Genomic DNA, 22,432 nt, shown 5'->3' on the forward strand with positions numbered 1-22,432 from the left:
TAATTTCTATTTGCGTCCCGTTAAACACGAATTCAAAAAGTGAGTTGTCATTTTGTCGTTAAAATAATTTCAGGCGATGTTACAGTTAAGAAAAAACATTTACGCGACTTTGCTGTTACAATTTTAACAGGCGCTTTTTATGTGGAGTTTGACACAATTTATCTTTTTAATTTTATTATATTATATCTATATATATATTAGTTATGTTTTCATAATAACAATTAATTAATGTGATATTTTATTGTTATACAAGCACAGTAGTGATAAATTGGGCAAGATCTTATATTATGAATTTGCTGTCTTTTCTCTAATAATCTATTAGCAACGAACTTAAAATTTATTTATCGTAAATTAATAAATTTTCATATTTGTAATGAGAAAGATTTTATTTGAATAATAATAATAACAAAGATAATTTTATCCGTACTTAAAGATTTTATATCTACTTTAGTCTAGATTGTATAAAGTATAATTAATTATTTAGTTGTGTTGGTTAATAATAAGGAAATAAATAGTCTAGTATTATTTATTAATTGTATGTTATCAACTCTTTGCGTTCAAGTGAATTTCAATAGGTTTTTACATATAGAAACTTAATTCAAATATATATTTAAACTTAAAATTAGTGTATCTGTATTTTGTTCGTAGTCGACAAAAGATGTCGCTACTAATTTCCTAGTCTATACAATAGAAATAGATCTCCAGTATTTGGCAGGCAATCTAATTTTAGGAACGGTAGTCCAATGCGATTCGGGCTGGCCGCACGCGACTATCAACTTCAAAGGTAATAAATGTTTATTATTTTTTAATTATCTATCGTTTTAATCGAAGTGCCGGTTTAAATGCGTATGGAAAATCAATTTTTCATCTGCGAATCCGTTGGTCCTGTCATTCTCCATACCAAAATGTATATCGTGTAAATGATTTATGCAATCGTTTGATATTCTTACTGGAGTGCTTGTGGTTTTTATAGACAAATATAAACACAGTTCGTTATAAACGTTGCACTGTTCAATAAATCGATACTCCATTAATATTCGTGGGTTTTTTATATCGCATCTCATTTTCACGGTGTTTCCAGTCCACGGATAAATGACGCTTGTAGTCTGCTTTAATTAAAAAGATATGGGTCGTTTGTTAGTCCATAAAATGAAGTAGCATGAGGATAAAAAGTTGTTATTTATGTATTCGTTGGGACACTAGAAAATAATGTAGATTTATTGTTCGTTGCAAACTTATAAACGAGACAGGTTCTTAGATATATTAATACTATATTCTCTACAAATAATTAGCTTGCTGCTTGACTTTGTCCTGTCGTGTGTGTTTTTCGTATCTATACCCATTATGAAAAGCTCACACTTTAATCATAGACGTCTGAAAAATAATTTTTGCTGTAACTTTATTATGATAATTTCGACATATGAAGTTCATAATTTAAATTTACATTCACATAGATCATGTACAAAAGCAGTCATTTATACGGAAAAGTGCGAGATGTAATTTATTCTCGTCACGCTCATGTTTGTTGTTTTGTATATTAGTATTCATGTACAAACATTTAAAAAGTTAACAGTTGACAGTCTGATATTTCAACTCGCTAAACGAGACTTTATTGACTGCACACAGAATACATTTTCCTATCGGCATGCAATGAACTATTACCAATGCATGTTGCCTGCTGACATTTACTGCACTCAGAGTTACGCTAAATTTAACTAAACGATTTACTATCTAACATTGTACAGGATGCTTTGAGGCTGTAAACTTTTGAGCGCAAATTAGTCATTCTCACTAATATTGATAATTAAATTGTACTGAGTGGAAGACAGAGTATTCACAAAGGGACTTTAACGTGCATTACCAAAATTAAATTTCAAATTCAAATGGATCTGTTTAATGTACAATACTATGAATGGAATTATTTAACTACAAATAACATTTTAGTTTATTGAAGTTCCTGTCATTCTTATCTATTTCGTTTACGATTACGAAGCAGATATATAGTGCATCAAAAACGCTTCTTCTCTAATGATGATAATTTTATTGTATAGTTAGACGAAGTCAGATAAACACCAGGAGAATCCCGTTCAGCGCCGCCTTTCAAATACTCTGGTATTGTGATTAAGGCTCTATGAAATTGTATTCCGATACTTTATTATCAAAAATGCATTCCTGCATCGAAACTCTTAGCTTTTCAGGAATTCTTAAAGTCAATTCTTAATTTCTTTTTAATGTCAAAAATAAGAAATGTAGTCTTTCCAAAATTCCTAACCATTTGAAATTAAAGCTCAGAATTATAAGCCAACAAAATTCACAACCAAATACAAACCTGCTGCACCTGTATACGCATAAATATTAAAGATATATCCTCTTGAAATATTAAAATGATATACGTTGCTATTTGTAAGCTGAAACCTCGTTATAAGGTGACCTATCTAGTGCATTTGCCTGCTTTAAGAGGATTTGTGCAATGCAATATGTACTCCATTCCATTCCTAACAAGCACTAGAATAAAATATACGAGTGTTTATAGACAGGTAAAAGATTACCGTGCAACATTTTTATCGGTTCTTATTGATATTTGTATTTTCGTTTTTACCATACACTGAATATCAGGCATAATGAGCATACTTCTCGGAAGATTAAATACGTAATCGTTTATCTAACATTTTGCTAACAGCTATACCATAGAGGTTTTTATGGATCATCTCTTAAGTATAAGTCTAATTGCTATTATATACACATTACACTTTTTTTGTGCAGAAATCTGGCATAGATACCCACGGCCCCCGGGGAAGGAGGCGTGTGTTATGTCGGATTCTTACCGACCAAAACCCACTGTATTCCGTCGATCCGCTTAAATGAAGGGGCCACAGAAGCTGGTTGTTATTCATCCGAGACCCTCTCGGCATACACATTACGCATATTAGCAACCCACTGTATTAAAAAGTAAACATTTTACCTTCCAGATGTCCAGAATATACGATGGCGTGGACTCCACATACGCGGAGGCGTGCAGTGACGTCACGCTTTGCTGTAACAAGAAGGGCTTCTTCAAAAACTTCGCCGAAGAAATAGTTTCAATAGCTGAATCAAACGATTGGCTGGAGACATTTGAAAGAGTTGCAGATGGGAACAAAGTTGCAGCGGTTATGGAAAATGAAGCGGTATTGAAGCACTTTATTTACGTTCCATAATTTTAGTTACACATTTCCTCGAATTAGCCATTTTAATTTTCTGTCTACTTGGTCGTACACTCTTGGCAGATTGGTTAGAATAACGGCGATGCTGCTTTATTCCTGCTATAAGTTGCCATAAGGTTGCCATCTATTTTTTAATTATTTCCCTATCTCACGATGTGATGCAACATTTCTGACGATCAATAGTGATGCGAGCACACTTAACCAGACTGGATTCCATAAGGTCATTCCATAAATGGGGTAGAACCTTTTTTCTTCCACTTGTCCCAACACCACATATTTTTCAAAGGATTTTTTAGTTCTAGCGATCTGATTTTCTAGAGATTAGTATTGTTCAACTGATACAAACATATTTTAATATATCTTTATTTCGGACGACCTAATTTCCTAAAGACTTAGAATATTATTCAACTTCTAGGTTAATATATATCTTTTATAAGCTTTATATATAGATACCAACGGAAATATCAGCAACGAAATAAATCGTAACTGGTAGAAAGAACATTATGAGTACATGTGATTAGAAATCTAATCCCAAGGGATTGCAATCTTACAAACTGACAAATTATTTATATCCAATATATAAAGCAAATGATATAATGTATAACTGTTTCGTATATATTGAAACTGCTGCGAATACAGCATTGGAATGTCCTAGAATGCACAATTTCAGCGAAGATAAATCCCCACTTGGAAAGTAGCCTGGAAATGCTTATCCGTAATACTATATCAGAATATGTGTACCTGTTTCAGAGGACACGCAGACTTCGATTTTGATTAATTTTGTCGTTTCTTTTTTATGTTCTTATTTGTGTCTTAAAATTCATGCGCATATAGATTAAAACTAGCTGTGACCCGCGGTTGAAACCGCGTAAGTCCATATCCCGTAGGAATATCGGTATAAAAAGTGCCTATGTGTTATTTCAGTTGTCCGGCTATCTACGAAGCAAAATAGTATTATTATTCACCAATAGATGTCAGGAAAAAAAAAACACGAATAAAACACGAACATGACATTTTCTAAAAAAAATTCCTAGCTAGATCGATTTATCGCCCCCGAAACCCCCTATATACTAAATGTCATGAAAATCGTTGGAGCCGATTCCTAGATTCCAATTATATATATATATATATATATATATATATATATATATATATATATATATACAAGAATTGCTCGTTTAAAGGTATAAGATAAGATAAGATAAGATTAAGGGTATAAGCTAATCCCTATAGTTTAGGTTAACAAAACACAACAGGATTAAAAGTGACAGTGTATTTATTAACGTATTTTGGATATAATAAAATACCCGTTCGCGAAAATATATGGTATAAACCATTCTAATTACCTTCACGGATCTGATGTGGTTGTGGCATGAAGAAGAGATAAACAAACGGAGTTATTTTCACCTTAATAATCATTTAAGCTTTTGCTGAATCGTCACTACATTGGATAATCTATGCTAATATTATAAAGCTGAAGAGTTTGTTTGTTTGTTTGTTTGATCGCACTAATATCAGGAACAACTGGTCCGATTTGCAAAATTATTTCAGTGTTCGATAGCCCATTTATTGAGGAAGGGCGGACCGTTCACGGACACAGTTCTGTATGTAAATAAATAAGTGATACGTATAAGAGAACTCACGCAGTTGTCGTAGCTTCAGAATTGTCCGCCTTGGGTAATGGAGGCTAAGAGTATTCGATATTATAGCACGAAAGTCCATTACGTAAACAAAATTTTTGTATAATATTTCCTGTGCAATGTATTTAAGTATTACAGCGCGCCAACTGAAGCGTATTTCTCTTTTAAAAAGTCCTTAGAAAAGTTCCGTCTAGACGTCGATGTTATTGAATTCTTCGCGCGTTAGTTTTCAAGCTAGGTGTATAACAATATTAAATTTATAACGATGTTTTGAATAGCAAGTAGTATATCAGGTCGTGCAATACTGAACGACATTGACGCTTCACAAACGAATGTGTTACAGGAGGTGGTTTACAAACACGGGTATTTTAATATTAAAGCATAATCACCTTTGTCATTGGCCTAATTCCCAGTGTAGAGGCATGAAACCTGGGTTACAAATATTATCCACAAGTCTGTCTAGTGAAAGTAGATGTTACGTCATAACAGTTTTAAAAGATTTTCAGGTTCTGTTCAGTCGTACCAGAAACGCTAAGGTTAGGTTGAAGACGTACGCTTCAAGCACAACAATTAGCTCAGACTGTTCGTAATATAAATAATGATGAAAGATATAGTTGATATATTTATGTTTAATATAAAAGACTCACCTTTTGTAAATATTATAAATAAATAATATGAGAATTAGAATAATAGTCTAATTTAACATAGTATATTCTTTATGTCTTCTTGAAATATAACTAAATTGAATATAACTACAAAATTTGTGATTAACATAACATTCTCAGTACATTTACTGCAAATTGTATTTGCCGGGGCACTATATGATTTTACTTGCATACAGCGTTCAATCAGGCCTTGATTGCATTACTATATGTTCATGGGTATAAATAGGCGTACACAAACGAAGTCTAATGACAGATAAGTGTAGTGATTATATTATGCTTCATATAGATACTTTATTTTTAATGAGGGAGTCGAGCACAGTTCGGCACTAATTGGCGAACACACACGACCAAAGACGATCGGTGCAAAATATTTAGAAGTTTTTTCAAATCCATGAGGAAGTCAGAGAATAAATATAAATATGTCTTGTATCGAATTATTTCGTTTGTGGGAAATTATGTAGTTTTAGTATTTGTCTGTTCGTATTGGTTGTAGATTAGATAGTTTGTTTTTTACTACGCTATCAAATATTAAACCATTATTTCAAAGGACGAATGTGCAGTTTTTCTTTTTAACAAACATTCAGGACATTAATAATAGAGAAGCTTATACATTTTATGAATAGCTAATAATTAATAATTGAGATAAATTTAACACACTGTCATAAATTAAGGAACGGAACATGAAATAAATTCCATCAAATGTTGATGCTTAAGAACAGTTCTTTGGCATCATTATTATGATATATTATGTCAAATTTTAATTATATATTGAGGATTCAAATGCCTTAAGAACGTAGTAGATATAAAGTGATAAAGTTGAAAAAAAAAAATGTTTGATTTTGAGGTTGAAATTTCAAAACCACACTCTAGGTGTGCGTATAATGAACGTCATCAACATTTGGGGTCGTTAACGTGGGGTCACGTAGGTGTGGTCGTGATTTATATATTGCTATTTGTATTTTACGTCCACTGTCTCGTAACTTCCATAGCTGTGGGTTTTAATATACTCGAATTTTTGTTTACGATAGGTATACAGAGTGTGCCGTAGAGTATAGATACCACGTTAACTGCAGGTAGAGGAAGTTATGGCTGTTCAGAAAAATAATATTGTGTTAGAAATAATTTTTTTATGACTTTTTCTAAAATTCAAAACAATTGCACCCTTTGCCACTCTTCCTGGTGGTAAGGCTCCAAATAAAAAAATAACTATCAATCTATTTGGGTATAGTACGCCTGGATAGATGAGCTATCAAATATTAAACACAATTTCAAAGGGCGCATGCATGTTTTTCTTAAACAGAGATGTAATTCAAAATACATGTTTTTCTTTTCCTCTCTAAGTCATCTAACGTGGCGTAAAACAAATATTGTCATATGATATATGACATATATATAGTATGTATTCGCTACTTGCTATTCAAAATTCCTAATACAATGAGTCAAGAGCTTTTATTCTTAATTTAAAAAATCCTTTAATTTACTCCATAACTTGAGATTATCCTAAAATATTAATTAGTTATTCATTAAGCTGTATATAAAAATACATTTCGCTGTGTTTACTCTATCTGACTGATTTATATCATCCATTAAGAGTTTTAATCCAAGCTGCAGTTCTTATCACATGGGCTTATGAATGTTTTTCATCTCTTTTTAGTTAATCCTACTAATATTATAAATGCGAAAGTTTGTAAGGATGTGTGTGTGTGTGTTGCTCTTTCAAGCAAAAACTACTGAACCAATTGCAATGAAATTTGGTACGCAGACAGCTGGACAACTGGAATAACATAAAAGTAACTTTTTATCCCGATATTCCTACGGGATACGGACTTACGCGGGTGAAACCGCGGGGCGCAGCTAGTAGAGAATAATTACTTAATGATACGATGCCCTCCACACTGTAGTTCTTATTACAACTGATAATAACAACGTCTATTTAATTTCGTTTCAAATACATAATTTCTGAAACTCAATTACGTACCAAGCACATTTTAATTTGTAACTGTACATTATTATATTATAGTTTTCATTACCTTTAAATTATAATTGCTTTCTTCTTTGATGTACTGTTACTAATAAACATGCTGGTTATATATATTTCGAATATTAACATGTATTAATTATCTTATTTTGCTCACCCATCAGTTAGTTAAATTTCCTTTTATTATTAGGGTTGCCTGGTAGAGATCATAATCTCGCGATAAGGCTGCCGTTTACATTTTTTTCATATTTTTAAACTCTTTCAGTTATGTTCAAAAGTGTTACGCAATATATGTTTTCATGTAACGCAACACGATCAAAACTATCAGTTTCAAACGATATCCTCTGATAAGCATAATCGATCATCATCATCAGCCCACACGTTCCCATTACTGGGACATAGGCCTCCTATGAGGGTTTAAAAATATATAAATTACATCTTAATCAATTATATCATAGTCGATAAAATCGTTTTATTCCTTCATACAAACGATTTATACATGGCACAATCGGCAACAATTCTTTTCCAATCGAATTTAATACTAACAAACAACCATCGACCTACCAAACCCCATAAATATTCACTCAAGAATATTATGAAATAAAGTAAAATTACCATCAAACAAGCACATTTTCTCAACTGAAAATTCTGCAGCTTCATAACGACCTTATTAATTTGTTTACAATATCGCGGGGAAGCGTACAACAAACAAGCAAGGATTTAGAATGCGGTTAGCCTCCAATCTATACCCGAGTTCATTTTACGCTGCACGAGTGCTGTCTTGGATCGCTCAGCATTATATTTTATACCGCTGAATGAACTTCTCGCTGTATAGCAAGTGCTCATTATTTTTAATTTTATTGTTTTCTGGTACAGCCAGTTTATTGTTCCCTTAGCAAGGATGCTAGACTACCATCCTGTTATTATTACTGTCGAGTTTTTCAAGGCGTCTATGATTGTCAAGCTCGGGAATTGGTGTCTAGTCATTTTACTCTGAATTTGCGCTTTTTTATGGCTTTTGTTTCATTTATTGTATCGACCAATATATTACATGGTAAATGCTATGAAAATATATCAGTTTTATGGAACACAGTAGTCTGGAATGGTCGGCTCGACATGATCTGTTTCGGATACTGACCGGATTCGGTCGATAAATAGCAATTTTAATTTACATTCAGTTTATGTTAGCCCATGGGAGTACCTACAAACTTTCTGATGAACGAGAGGTAATTTCTTATAAAATATTTGAAATAAATAGACAAGCCTATGATAGCTTGCCTAGTCAGAATTTTTCATCGATATTTTTTTATTCTAAGTATCACTTTTTAATATATAGGCACGGACTATGATATATTATTGACTCAAGCAGGATACTCAAGTAAATTTTCCTTAGTAACAGCAAATAATCCACAATAATACCGACGTAATAACCGCTCAGACATTGTTATACAATACGTTAAAATTTCCCAAGGGTTTTCATAGATAATTCGCGATGAAAATATAATTTGATATGATTTCTTATTACTTATATTCTTATATACTTTATCCAGTAATAAGGATAATCATTGTAAAAATATTAAGTCATTACATTTACCATTTTTTGAAATGTGCCCTTAACACGCGTCAGAGAGCTAACCTGACGCCACGATATTACGCCAAATTGTACTGACGGTGCCATAGCGCGGCATTAGATGAGCGCCCTGACGTGCGCTGAGAACGCATTCGTTAGAATGCGTTCTCATATATAGTTTTGTCAGTTATGACAAAACTATAACTGAAAGAAGAAAAATTAAAGAGATTGCAGATCTTTGTAGAATGCCTAGTGGTTAATTAAAACTAACCAATGAGTAATGCCAGTTCAATATAAATTCAATTTTGTGCTCAAATGAACATTCACAATGAGCCTTTAACTTTTGCGACTTAAATCTATAAAATATCTAAAAAAAGCTAATTATCTTTATTCAATCTTCAGCGAAGTTAGAAGTTTGTGCTAAAGAATCTTCAATCCATAGTTAAATAAATTCTACTCGTATAAACTTGATGAATGGAGTCGCTTTTTAGTTGGCATTATAATATTTTATAGTGTGTAATACTAATAATAATTATATAGAGATAACTGTTTCAATTTCCCGAACAAAACCTATAGATATTGGAATAAATTTTAATATCTGAATACAAATTGGAATATATATACAAAATGGAATCGCGAAACAGGTTACGAAGGTAATAATGCTGTTGTCTATTTTTTTTTATTAATAAAACGAAAATGATATAAATTTGTACAGAAAATTGCTATATGCTCTTAAACTTACAGAGCTTCAATTGAATTATAATAAAAAGTATAATAAATAATAATGTTCTCTTCGGATACCGTAAAGAAATATCTGGAAAGATTTCAATAAACGTTTTCATACAGGCAAATATGATCACCTATTCGATGTTGATTGCTGATTTAACAGCTATAATTTATTCATTTTTAACAAACATCGAGGAGAGAAACCTTATGCATCTAACGCGCCTTATATTAAGATATAAGATTATAAGTTAAGATCCAGAACATTAGAACATTCCTTCGCAGATAAGGAACACGATACGCGAAGTATTCGCAAGAATACAGCCGCTGCATCGCGGCAAAGATGCGCGGGTGTCGCACGAAAAGCGCTTGGCAGCTCAGGCGGCAATCGAATCCGGGGATATGACCAAAGCGTTCGCTATGGCCAGCCAGGCCGTGCTGCGAGCGCCTATGACTGGTAAGTGCAAAGGCTACAAATAATACGCAATACATTTTGTGCATCCTTATCCACTGCAGCTCATGTGATAACTTTTAAAAAAAGATTGCAGCCCCAAAATCATTTCAATTTTTTTTTTTTAATAGTCTATCAACTAATTATAGATAATAAAAATTGGTGCATATTAACTATGGAAACCTGCAAGGCATTTTTATTTAATATAGACGGTGCGTCCCAGCTTTCCTAGTGATACATATAGTTCTATATCACTCAGTAGAGATGCAGCTTTGAAATCGGTAAATTGGTTTTTGTGTGAAAACATTAAATACATAGAAACAAGATCAATTATTAATACATCTATATTTTTATTATATATCTATTAATAGATATATTATTGATTTTTTATTGATATATATATATATTAATATCTCAATACATTAGTTCATATTTTAATTCAATGGACTTTTCAATTTAAATATGAAATAGTGTTGTATCACAAAGCTATTCATGTCAACAACTTTAAGAACAAAAACAAGCTAAAACAAAATAACGCCAATGAAATAATTGGTCTCTGTTTGCGACATTTATCAAAATTCAAAAAGCAGACAATAAACAACTAAAAGGCATAACCACGCAAAGTTCGTGCGGCACTCCTGGAAAATCAATTTACGTTATACGAGGCGTGCCTTAATTAAAATAGAATTAAAGATGTAGGAAAAAACAAGACGTACAAGCGTTACTTTGCATCAGAATTGAAGTTTTGAGACAATTTGTTGAAGAACGAAACGCTTCTGCAGTCGCAAGAAAAAAAAAAACAGATAAAATTTTCAGTTACGATATTTAAAAAGACGGCATTTTATAAATAGCGTTAAAGAGAAGTTTATCTGATCACAAACGCATACATATTGAATACCTAACGGTATATTAAGTTAAAAAACATATTCTTTCTGTCTTCTGTGTGTTATAAAACTTATTTTCTATAAAGTCTTCGTATGGGAACTTTTGTAAATTCCATTTATAGTTTACCACAGATAATATAATGCTAGGTTTTACACAAAATGACAGCCAATGTGGAGTAAATAAATGAGTACAAAAATCGTTTGAAATTTGGTTTAACAGAAATACCAATCCCACCAAAAATATAGGAGTGATGATATCAATTGATACAAATAATTTAGTACTACTAATTTATATAAAGAACTACTAACAGAAATACCTAAATCTGTCGCAAAATCCGTTACAACTAATATACATTTGAGACACCTAAATTCACAAAATAAATTGATAGATATTTCTCAATTCATAATTCAACATACCCATTATTCTATTATTTAAGTTAACGCAAATCATTGCTTGTTTTGCTTGCCTCAAGAGTTATATAACTCTCTAATCTACCAATGATTTTGTAGGCAAATTATAAGAAATACGAAACGGATTTCCACTACATCTTAATTTGCAATTTTCAGGAGTAGACGACGTGATTGACGGTGGAGTGTCCCTCGCTCTGGCTCTATGGGTGAGATCAGAAGTGTTACTCAAAACAAACAAGCACTTCGCAGCCCTCGAAGACTTGAAACTGGCCTTGAAGGAGCGGCTTCCGGCAAAAATGCGAGCCCAGTATTATTGGCGCATGGGACACTGCTATAAAGGTACTTTACCTTTGTTTTGGATGTAGATGTAGGTACTATTACATATAATTTCAACCGACATTAAAAAAGAGGATGTTCTGAATTCGATAGAATTTTTGTGTTCAGATGTTCCGACTGGATGAACAGATTTTGTTTCTTTATTATGTGACAGTGAGTGTCTCCCTGGTGGTCTCATTTACTTCTAGTTCCGACAATTTGAAGGGTTGAGTTTGCTGTCAAAAAATTCATTATTAGACGTGTTATTGTCTTGCGATAGAGAAACACCACAGGCTTAAGCGTGCGGCTTGTTGCATCCGTATCTCTTAAATCAATGATAATAATTAAATGAATTGTTGTTGCCGAATTTTTATCAATGTTTTCTTATGATTATCACGTAACTGAATCGTCTGTAAACCGACTTCACAGATTGTTTTTATAATATATCACTAATCACTAAAAGATCTACAAAATTGTAAAAACAGTTCAATATGTTTTCCACTATTCATGCACTTCCTCTTAATATTTAAAAAGAAGTTACATGAAATAACTACATACTACGAAGATGTCTACATTCAAAATCTTACAAAAGCAGACATATTCAAAATCAAATAAAAATAAATCTTCAAATTACCCACTTCTTTTTAAACTTAGAGACGAATTTACCAGACGATTACCGTACTTATACGATATTAATCAGAATGATGAACAAGTAATGAGTGATCTTCTAAGAATTTCTTGAACCGAAGTCCGTATAAGAAAACCTAAATAAAATACGTACACAGTAAATAAATTCAATTATTTGACGTCATTACAAGCCCTCAAAGACCTTGACCTATTAAACATTTAACCCGATGCGAACCTTATATCAAAAAGGGGCATATTTGGGTCAACACACTCTTAGCTTTAATTCATTTAACCGTTATTAATAATAGGTAATGAATTGTTATTCTTCGATAATTTTATAACCATTTCTTTTTTCAAAAATTTATAGATTTAATTTGTTGTATTCAATTAGAACTTTTAAAAAACTCTATCCTTTTTGGAAAGTCTTTATTTATAAATAGCTGTGCGTGTTTCATGCGTCATTCATATTCCTAGTCTATCCTAGTCTATTTCCCTATTCTTATCGTCTATTTTTTCTCAACCCTAGTCCCTTAAAAGCAGGCAATACTTGCAGATATTCACGGGCGGTGGTGATCGCTTTCCAACAGGCGAACCACCAACTCAGTTACTCGCCATAAAAAGTATAACATAAACACAATTTAGAAATTTATTTTACATAATATAACAGAACTAGGCTAACAAAAAAGTAACCAGTGTAGAATTTATATTTCCTTTATTTTAACATAATATAAAATCCTCCAAAGCAACATAGCCCTACATCTGGGTAAATCCCTACAATGCAGTTGCTATTTATGACGAAAGATAGTAAAACATCGCGAATACATGAAATCTAAATAACCGTAAAATAGTAACACTCAAGTTCATTTCACTAATTACAATATATAAAAAACTGCCTCAGTTGAAATATAAATAATTACAATAGGTTTTCAATTCAATTAATTTTCAGGGGCCAAAGAACCAACCAGAGCGAAAGTGTCCTACGAGTTAGCTGGTAGATTGTTGGGCAACAATGAAACTGCAACAGCGCAACAGGAACTGCAAGCTGATATAGCATCGTTAGATTACACTATGAAACCAAGTCAAACACTAAACAAAACGGGTAAAGTAGATTTTCTCTAAGAAGCTACTTAATCTATTGAAATGAAATGAAATTCTTTATTGCTTATAAAAAAAGAAGAACTGAATATAACATTAAAAGTAAGCAAAAGGCGGCCTTATCGCTAGGTAGCGATCTCTACCAGGGAACCCTTAAAGCAGTAGGAAAAAAAGAATATATAAAATAAGGCAAAAAAAAAGTTTAATTCATTTTCCAGGCCTCTTTTCTTGTTACACAGTTTATTTGAATATTTTGATTCATTAATAAAGCTATACATAAACTAAAAACGTATGTAACACGTTTACTAAAAGAAATACGTATTCAAAATTACAATCTTAAATAAGAAAACCGTTGATTACTAAAAAAACGAAGAGTCAGCTTTGTTCTAATTGTAGGACGACACTAAGTAAAACTGAATTGTTGCAATTAAGAAGATAATGCGAAAAGTAAAGTAAAATCTGGAAGAAATTTATTCCTAAAAATTAAACATTCATAATAAAAGAGAAATTAGAATAAACTCATACATTTCAATATCATCAGACCCATCACTAGTTTCTTATATGGAGTTTGGATAATAAAAATCAAAAAAGTTTAGAAGAACGACGTCTATGTTTGATCGAATCTGATGGATTTTTAGCCTGACCTATTCAGGGAACTTAAACGATATCAAATTGATGAATACTAGATACCTATATATACAAATGTGATAAATAAAACTTTGTTTATTATTTATTGCTATTGTAAAATTTTAATTATTTTAAAATTCGCCATTTGAAAATTAATTTTGAATACGAAGTGAAATTGCTTTTCTGCAAACAGAATTTGCTACGTTACGTTATTCAAATAAAGCAATATTGTTTAATCATTGAATTGGTACTAAATTTCCTTTTTAAATATAAACAAATGCATTTCATTTTTTTCTTATCTCCAGAATTAATATTGATAAAACCAAATAACGAAGTGCTTGCTTAATTATTTAAGTTAAATAGATGCCATTGATATTATCTTCTGAATTTCCTATAGAATCGTGTTAAATATACATTATGTGATTGCACAGTTATTTAATATTAATAATTATAGCAGGTGTACAGCTGACAGGTGGTGGGAAACTCAACATACCCGCGTTATCTAATCTCGTGAAAATAACCGAAGAGGAAGAGAAGGTAAGGAAGGCAATACACATTGAATGTTATTTTTTAGTACGGGAGACGGCTGATAATATCGGGGGTTATTGCGAATAAAAATAATACTATATATAATATTATACATATAATTGTATATTATTCAAAATATAATCAGAATGATACACCACCTCCTATGCACAGATGTTTAAAACATGTTCACGTATTAACCACTTAACCGAAGGATCCTGGACTCGATACCCGATTTTCCGGACATAAAAGACTGAACACTTACTTGGCTGTAAAGAAAATCGATCAGTGAAGCAGATGATTAATACATTTGCATCATTGGTTGAATAAATATTGTCTCTGAATCTTTTGTAACGCAATTAGAAAGAGAGTATCTTGCCGGTTCTTCTCTGTAGAAACTGCTTTCCGAACCGGTGGTAAATGATAAAACTATGTTACGATAATTTAAAAGTGCTTCTATAAGATGTTTAATTGAATAAATAAATGTTTGACTTTGAAAAAAAAAATTTTTGAAAAACACATATTTCACCAAATTCTCGTTCATTCCTCGGACTATATTATATCTTCGCCCTCATTTCAGGGACGGTTTGTGGTGGCTAAAGATTTGATAAAAACGGGCGATGTCCTACTAGTGGACAGCCCTTACGCGGCTTGCTTGATGTCGGATTATTATGGCTCGCATTGTTTGCATTGTTTCAAACGGTGAGGATTAATTTGTTCTAAAGATGATTCGTTGATAATGTGTTTTTAAGGCTTTAATAAAACATAGGAAATTATTAGAAAGAAGTTAAATTAAGTTACTTATAACTCAAGAACCATTGAACGGATTTTCATGATTTTTTTTGTTTCGTTGATTTTGTCTTAGCTTGGATTATTAATACATATAATTATTGTTAAAAAAATTATAAGCGGAGTCAGGGCAAGCACTATTGCAATAAATCAATTCGACTGTAGAACATACTTACATAATATAAAATATAAATACATATATCGATGTTTCCAAACAATAAAACAATAACTGTAAAAACATTGCATAAGCTTAAAATTAAACTTTTTGACAATATTTTAGTACCTACATAACTATAACAAAAAAATGAATCCTCAAACCTCAACTAAACAAAGTTTCGCACTACAACAGTTTCAATTTATAGGTTAGAAAATAGCGAAGTTTCTGCGCCTATCTGGTGTCCCAAATGTTCTGCCATCACTTTTTGTAGCGTGGAGTGTCGAGATGTCGCTGTGGCCACATACCATCCGCACGAGTGTCAGTTCCTCGACCTATTCATAGGTAAAACACGTGTCTTTTATGCTTTTTGTTAAGAGACACTAAATTTGTTGACTTTACAGAGTTTAACACTTCGTGTGTGGAAATAATAATTTTATATTTGACCCACGAGACCCACTTACGAGGATTTTCAAGATAATAATTGCGTTTAATCTGTGTTGATTACTGTGTGAAATAGCAATTCTGAGCCAACAATCACAAAATCACTACATAGTATAAAGCAAAGTCCCTTCCCGCGCCTGTATGAAATGATATATGCTTATATCATTAAAACTACCCAACAGATTTTAATGCTTTCTTGAGTGATTCAAGAGGAAGGTTTATATATAATAACGTCTATGAAACTACCGATTTCAACGCATGCGGAACCGCGGGCAAAAACTAGTTACAAATAAAGAGGATAAACTAACGACGCAATAAAATAGAATATTTACTCTCAAAATACCCACGAACATGTAACGTAACAACGAAAGTAATTATTTTATAAGGATCGTGTTATGAAATTTCTAAAGGAAACATATTTTTAAACGTGAAATAAATTATTAGCAGCGGTGTTCAGCCACTTCTTTGTTACAAAGCTTATTATCTTGAATCTCGACTCACTACAATATTTCAGATAATGATTAAAGTTGCCTTGTTGAGTTTCAAAGTTATTTATGAAATAAGCATAATATATAATTATGTGCTATTATCTTGTAAAATTTATCTTTACCTTCATATTTTTGACGTTTTTCCAAATGATAAAATTAAGTTCTATATGCTGAATTGTCTCTAAAATGTAATACACGTCTATTCTTACAGTCTACATAATCAAATCTATTCTTTTTATCAAACAAAATTATACTTTTTAGACCAATTCTCTGTCTCTGTCTGATAAAGTATTGCAATTTGGGGATGAAAAGAAAAATGACTTCGAGCGGTTTTATGTACATTATTGTTGTTTTTGTAATTCAAACTCGGAATAGCAATGTTTTTGACATATAGAAAACCTTTTTTATCTTTTACTTTTTCTTGTAATTTTACATGCATAATGACAAAAAATATATGTTAAAATAAGTTTTCCCAGTCTCACGAACTTTCCCATGTTATAAGTTTATTTTATCTGGGAATAAAACAATATTAAAATAGAAATATTTTCCCACACTAGAGCTATCTCTAGTGTGGGAAAATATTTACTATTAAAGGAATTATGCATTAATAATTGTTTTAGGATCAGGAATGTCAATACTGAGTCATATAGCATTGCGAATGGTAACACAAGCTGGGCTCGACACTAGCTTACAAATCCACTCAACTTATATTAAAAATGGGGCAAAATCCGTCGAAGGCACTATTTTAAATGATATTGAAGGGAGTAAAAAATCAAGATTAAAAAGTAGAAAAGAAAGACTGAATAGATCAAAAAAATACCTCAAGAGTTTCGACGATAAAAATGCAATTGACGAAACAAAAGAAGTTAATGAGAAAACCAATGGCAACGATACATTAGAATTGGCAGCTGGTCAAATATACTCGCTATGTACCCATTCCCAATTGCGGAAAGGTTCGGATTATCTTAAAAGAGTAGTAATGGCGATGTTCCTCACTGAATGCTTGAAGAAAGGAGGATTTTTCAGCAAATTACATAAAGAGGCTGCGAGCCAAGGTGAGTCGTAATTGATATAGTATTACCTTAACAGTGTTTAAGGAAATAAAATAATTTTAGGCATTGGAAATATTAAACATTTTAGAAATATTAAATTCTAAGTTTAATTGTGCGCGGATAGTTAGGCAAAATTAGTATTTCCTTATTTAACAGCTGAGATATGATAGTAAAAATCTAGTAATTAAAAATTTTCTGCTTTAGGTCGAAATGGAAAGACGTTTTTACTAGTATATATATGTCCTAGTATTTTCTAGTGTTTCATTTTACGCGAGTATTATACATTTACAAGACTTTTTAAAGGATTTTAAATGCGATTTTTCACTATAATATTATTAATCCGACGTTTAGACCACGCTCGCTGTAGTGTTCGAAACGTCGGGTTATAAATTATAATGAAAAAAATCGCGTTTAAAATCCGTTAAAGTCTTTAATTTCAAAACTATATGTCCTAATTTGATCAGTTATCTTTATTATTTCACGGCGATGTTATAACAGCATCAACATTATCATCATTAACGAGTTTTCTTTTTGTAAATCCGTTGTATATATAATAGTTATAAATCCATCCATCTCTTTTTAAAAGTTACAAAAAATAAACAGAATATGCTCAATTCATGCTTCCGTTATTTTTTATTATTTTATTGTTTTAATGTTACCCATTTCACTCTAGCGGAATCGTCAGTATGCGAGCTCTTGCTTCACAACCTGCAGCTTCTCCAGTTCAATGCTCACGAGATATACGAGACGGTGCGAGGAGACCACCAGTTCGCTGGCTCCAAACCAGTGTACATAGCTGTTGGAATCTACCCGACGGGCGCTTTGTTCAATCACGAGTGCTATCCCGCTGTGGCTCGGTAAGCTTTGGCTTGATTTGCGAATTCCCTGAATGCTTTTGTTCGTGCCGTCGCTATAGAGTAGCTTAGATCAAGTTGGAGTAATTTTGCGTAAAAAATACAAAATGTTTTTTTTTTGTTTTATAGCATTAAAATTACTAAATACCGCTAACATATATTTGAAAATAAATTAATTAAGTAGAAAAATAAATATGACGGGGGTTACTTGTGCCTCTCTCCACACCTTGATTACTTCTCAAAACTCGGAAGAGACGAAAAATCATTTTCAATAAAATTAAATTTATTGAGTGCTCTTCATAGACGGTTGTGTATGTAAGCAACCTTCTCTTCGTCTCCGAATGGAGTTTAATTAATTTTGACATGGCTTGTTTGTAACGTAATTATTTAACTATTTTTCATAGGTTTGTTAAATTTACTACAATATTCCTTTTTGTTCAAACGATATATAGATAAAAGACATACGGATAAAAATATATCCACAAATTTCATCATTTAGTATCGCTCCGCCAAGGATTAAAAAAAAAAAATTCTTTCCGCATATACAGATATTTCGAGGGTCGAAAAATAGTTCTCCGCGCCACTAGACCTTTGAACCCTGGAGACACAGTATCTGAAAATTACGGTCCTCACTTCCTAGTAAGAAGCCTCAAGGAAAGGCGCAGGTCCTTGGCTTGCAGGTACTGGTTTAATTGCCAGTGTGTCGCGTGCAAAGAAGACTGGCCTATGTTAAAACAGATGAACAATATCACGTATTTGAGGTAAGAAGTTATGGAGTTTTTATAAAAAATGTATTGTGCCTATAACCCTACTGACATATACATTACAAAAACTTCAAGACGAGACGCATTTTTGGATCTTTGATAAAAATGTTTATATGAGACACACAATAATCTTATTGATATAATTAGGTACAATTGAATTATTCATCATTTCGTCATTCATCAAAAATTAATGTTCACGAACAAAGGGTGGGTTGGAACAAATATTCTATGCTAAAGTAACGTAGCTACCTCGTGTTCCTCTTTTATATACTCGTATATATTATATTATTAGAATATATAGATGTAAGTAACAAGTGGTACTGTGATTGTTTCATTAATATTTCATCTATTACAAGGAAATAATTACATCAATAATTTTAATGCATCATTCAACATATATCGTGAAAAATGACATATTATTAAAAAAATTGGGTTTCATTTCTACTGGGGCAATTGATCATAAGCATCTTTAAACTGGTTCGAACCACAGTCTTTTCGATTGTAATTCTCATACTTCCCACTTTACAAAATAGGAGAACATGTAAACTTAGGAACCAGTTCAACAGTGTTTCCGGTGACTCCCGTCGATGTGGCCCAAGGCAGTAATTAGATTAATTTAACGTATTTCAGACAAAGTAATTGTACTGAACGCATAAGAGAGGAAAGAACGAGCGCTAACCGCTTTCCCTAATTAAGCTTTATACCTGTTGGAACCAGCCGGACATTCAATTTCCTTTCATTATTAGTTTTCTGTAATTTAAAAGCGACATGGCTACAAATATTTTTATCTTTTGTAATTGAACTGAATTCATTCTCATTTTGTTTTTAAATTAATTATTGGAGTTTTCTTTCAATAATCACAGTATCTCAGCTATTCAGAATTGATGTACTATGAATTTCAGATGTCCCAATATTGCTTGTAACAGCAAGTTTCTAGCGAATCCCAAGTGTCTTCCAAACAAATGCTCTAAATGTTCGGTGCCAATTGACCCGAAGTTAATTAAAATCTATTTAAACAATATTGACGATTGCTCTTCTCTTTACCAAGTAAGTATACCTACGGCTCAAATTGAAATTATTTCTGAATATTGGTGAGCTTGAGTAGAATTTTCACATAATTTCATAAATTAAATAATCATTTTAATGACATAAAAGTGTATGTAATTTAAATTATTATGTGGAAAATACAGACATACATCCACGTATTTTACTGATTCACCTATTACATGGATAATATTTAGAATCCTGCTAAATTGATTGATTTTTGTCAGCATAACTTCTTAAGAGATTATATATATTTCTTATTAGGAAGGTGCTAAACTGATGGACGAAGAGAATCCCCAAGAAGCTATATCGAAGCTTTGCAAAGGCGTCGATTTGTTCCACGAAGTGGCGAAACCGCCGCACAAGGACACACACCTGGCACAGGAATCCTTGAGGTCCTGTTACGCGACTTTTGGCAATGTCTACGTCGTTTCTGGGAAACCCACTTAGAATTATCATTTCGGTTGTCATTTTTAGCAAACGCTTAGCACATTTTTAAACAGAAACTAGATATAAAGAAACAGTAAATGGTTTTACCTTATTTTTTCCACGCAGAGGAATCGACGCACGAGGCAATACGCAGGAATTCTTGAGGTCATGTTACGCTTCTTCTACCGAGGTTTTCGTGATTTCAATATATATACATCATATACTTGTGTCGATCTTTTCTAGCAAACTCGCAGTGGAATTACTTGTCCGCAAGATTAAAATTAAATTCAATATGTTGTTGTGAAAGACGACATCGAAGCTATTTCTAACTATTCAATCTCATCTAGATATCCAATTCGCAGACCATGTGGGTTGAATTTATTAGTAATATGTTGATGGTGAAATGCAAGTTTATTTCCTTCATGCAAATTTTTAGAAAATGTTTTATCTATTCAATATTCAATATCCCTCATACGGTTAGTCTACCTACACTTGAAATACAAATTCTTAAACGTATGTTCATATGAAAGGCACATAAAATTTTTCGAAAGCTTAACCCAGTTCTGAACAACGTTACCAATACGTCGATATGTAAATTGTGCATACATTGTTAAAATTTCGTTACATCGCTACAATAGGGATATGATCGACAATAGAGAGAAATAGCCGGAGGCTTCGCAAACAATATAAACATTGCAAGCTCAAATATTAAAATTGCACACAGGAAAATAGCGAAACATTTTCGGAATTTTTAATGCAACGTACCTGCAATACTGGACGCTTCGCATTCGAAAACACTGCAATATTTTCCTGCAAGGTGTCCGTTCTTTATGCGTTTTTTTTGTTCACTTTAGAAACTTCAAGTATCGGTATTCGTTTTTTCTTGATGAGTTTACTTCCGATATTTTTCATTCAATGTTGAAGCAAAAATATATTGCTATTTTAATTAAATTTTTCCATTTTTCAGCTGAAAGTTTTATTTTACTCTTACATTGTTGCCTTAAAGACAAGTGTTTTATAGTAAGCGTAGAGAACGGTACAATGAATCGGTATTAATAAGAGTATATACAAATTAGCCGAGTGTCTGCGATGGAAAACCACCCAAAGACTGGTTGTTTTATTAATGCAAAGTTTGAAAGACAATAATTAAGATTTATGCCTCAGAAATGAAGGCATAATTTAAGATTTATGTAATAACTGATGACCGATGTTACATTGAAATTATACTAAGGCTGTTTAAATATTTTAATAAATAATATTATTGATTGGTACAGTTTGTTTCCTTTGTTTACCGAGCTATACCTCATCATAACTACTATTCATTAATTAAATTAAATCAGTATATAAAAAATTATAAATTTTTTTACCCTGCATTTTCGTTTTATAAAACCTCATTTTGTCATATTCTAATAGATCAGTCTAATAAATTAAGATACATTGTATTACAAATTAAAACAAATAAATACATTTAAAAAAGAAATGCTTTTTATTTCAACAAAGGAACAACAGGCGATGCTACCACGTTGAATTACTGAATAAACCGAGGAAGCAATTATTTTATAATAGACACAGATTTACACTAGAATAGATTTATAACATACTCAATCATATTTGAAAAAATAACGCCAAAAAACTAAGACAAGTTATTGGGTATGATTTTTCTAACACTAGATTTTTTAATGACATAAAAATGTTATTTT

General features: G+C 31.9%; 1 protein-coding gene across 1 annotated transcript; it reads left to right on the plus strand.

Annotated features, from left to right (window-relative positions):
- Positions 1-750: 750 nt before the first annotated feature.
- Positions 751-21,850, plus strand: LOC119835611 (SET and MYND domain-containing protein 4-like). Its single transcript, XM_038360540.1, has 13 exons — positions 751-784; positions 2,970-3,167; positions 10,065-10,236; positions 11,682-11,864; positions 13,414-13,566; positions 14,647-14,726; positions 15,295-15,416; positions 15,866-16,002; positions 17,210-17,644; positions 18,315-18,498; positions 19,044-19,256; positions 20,162-20,306; positions 20,568-21,850. Exons 2-13 carry the CDS (start codon positions 2,970-2,972, stop codon positions 20,751-20,753), a joined length of 2,208 nt encoding a protein of 735 aa, XP_038216468.1. The 5' UTR covers positions 751-784; the 3' UTR covers positions 20,754-21,850.
- Positions 21,851-22,432: the final 582 nt, after the last annotated feature.

This window comes from Zerene cesonia, chromosome Z (genome assembly GCF_012273895.1).
Source record: "Zerene cesonia ecotype Mississippi chromosome Z, Zerene_cesonia_1.1, whole genome shotgun sequence".
Classification (NCBI taxonomy): Eukaryota; Metazoa; Arthropoda; class Insecta; order Lepidoptera; family Pieridae; genus Zerene; species Zerene cesonia.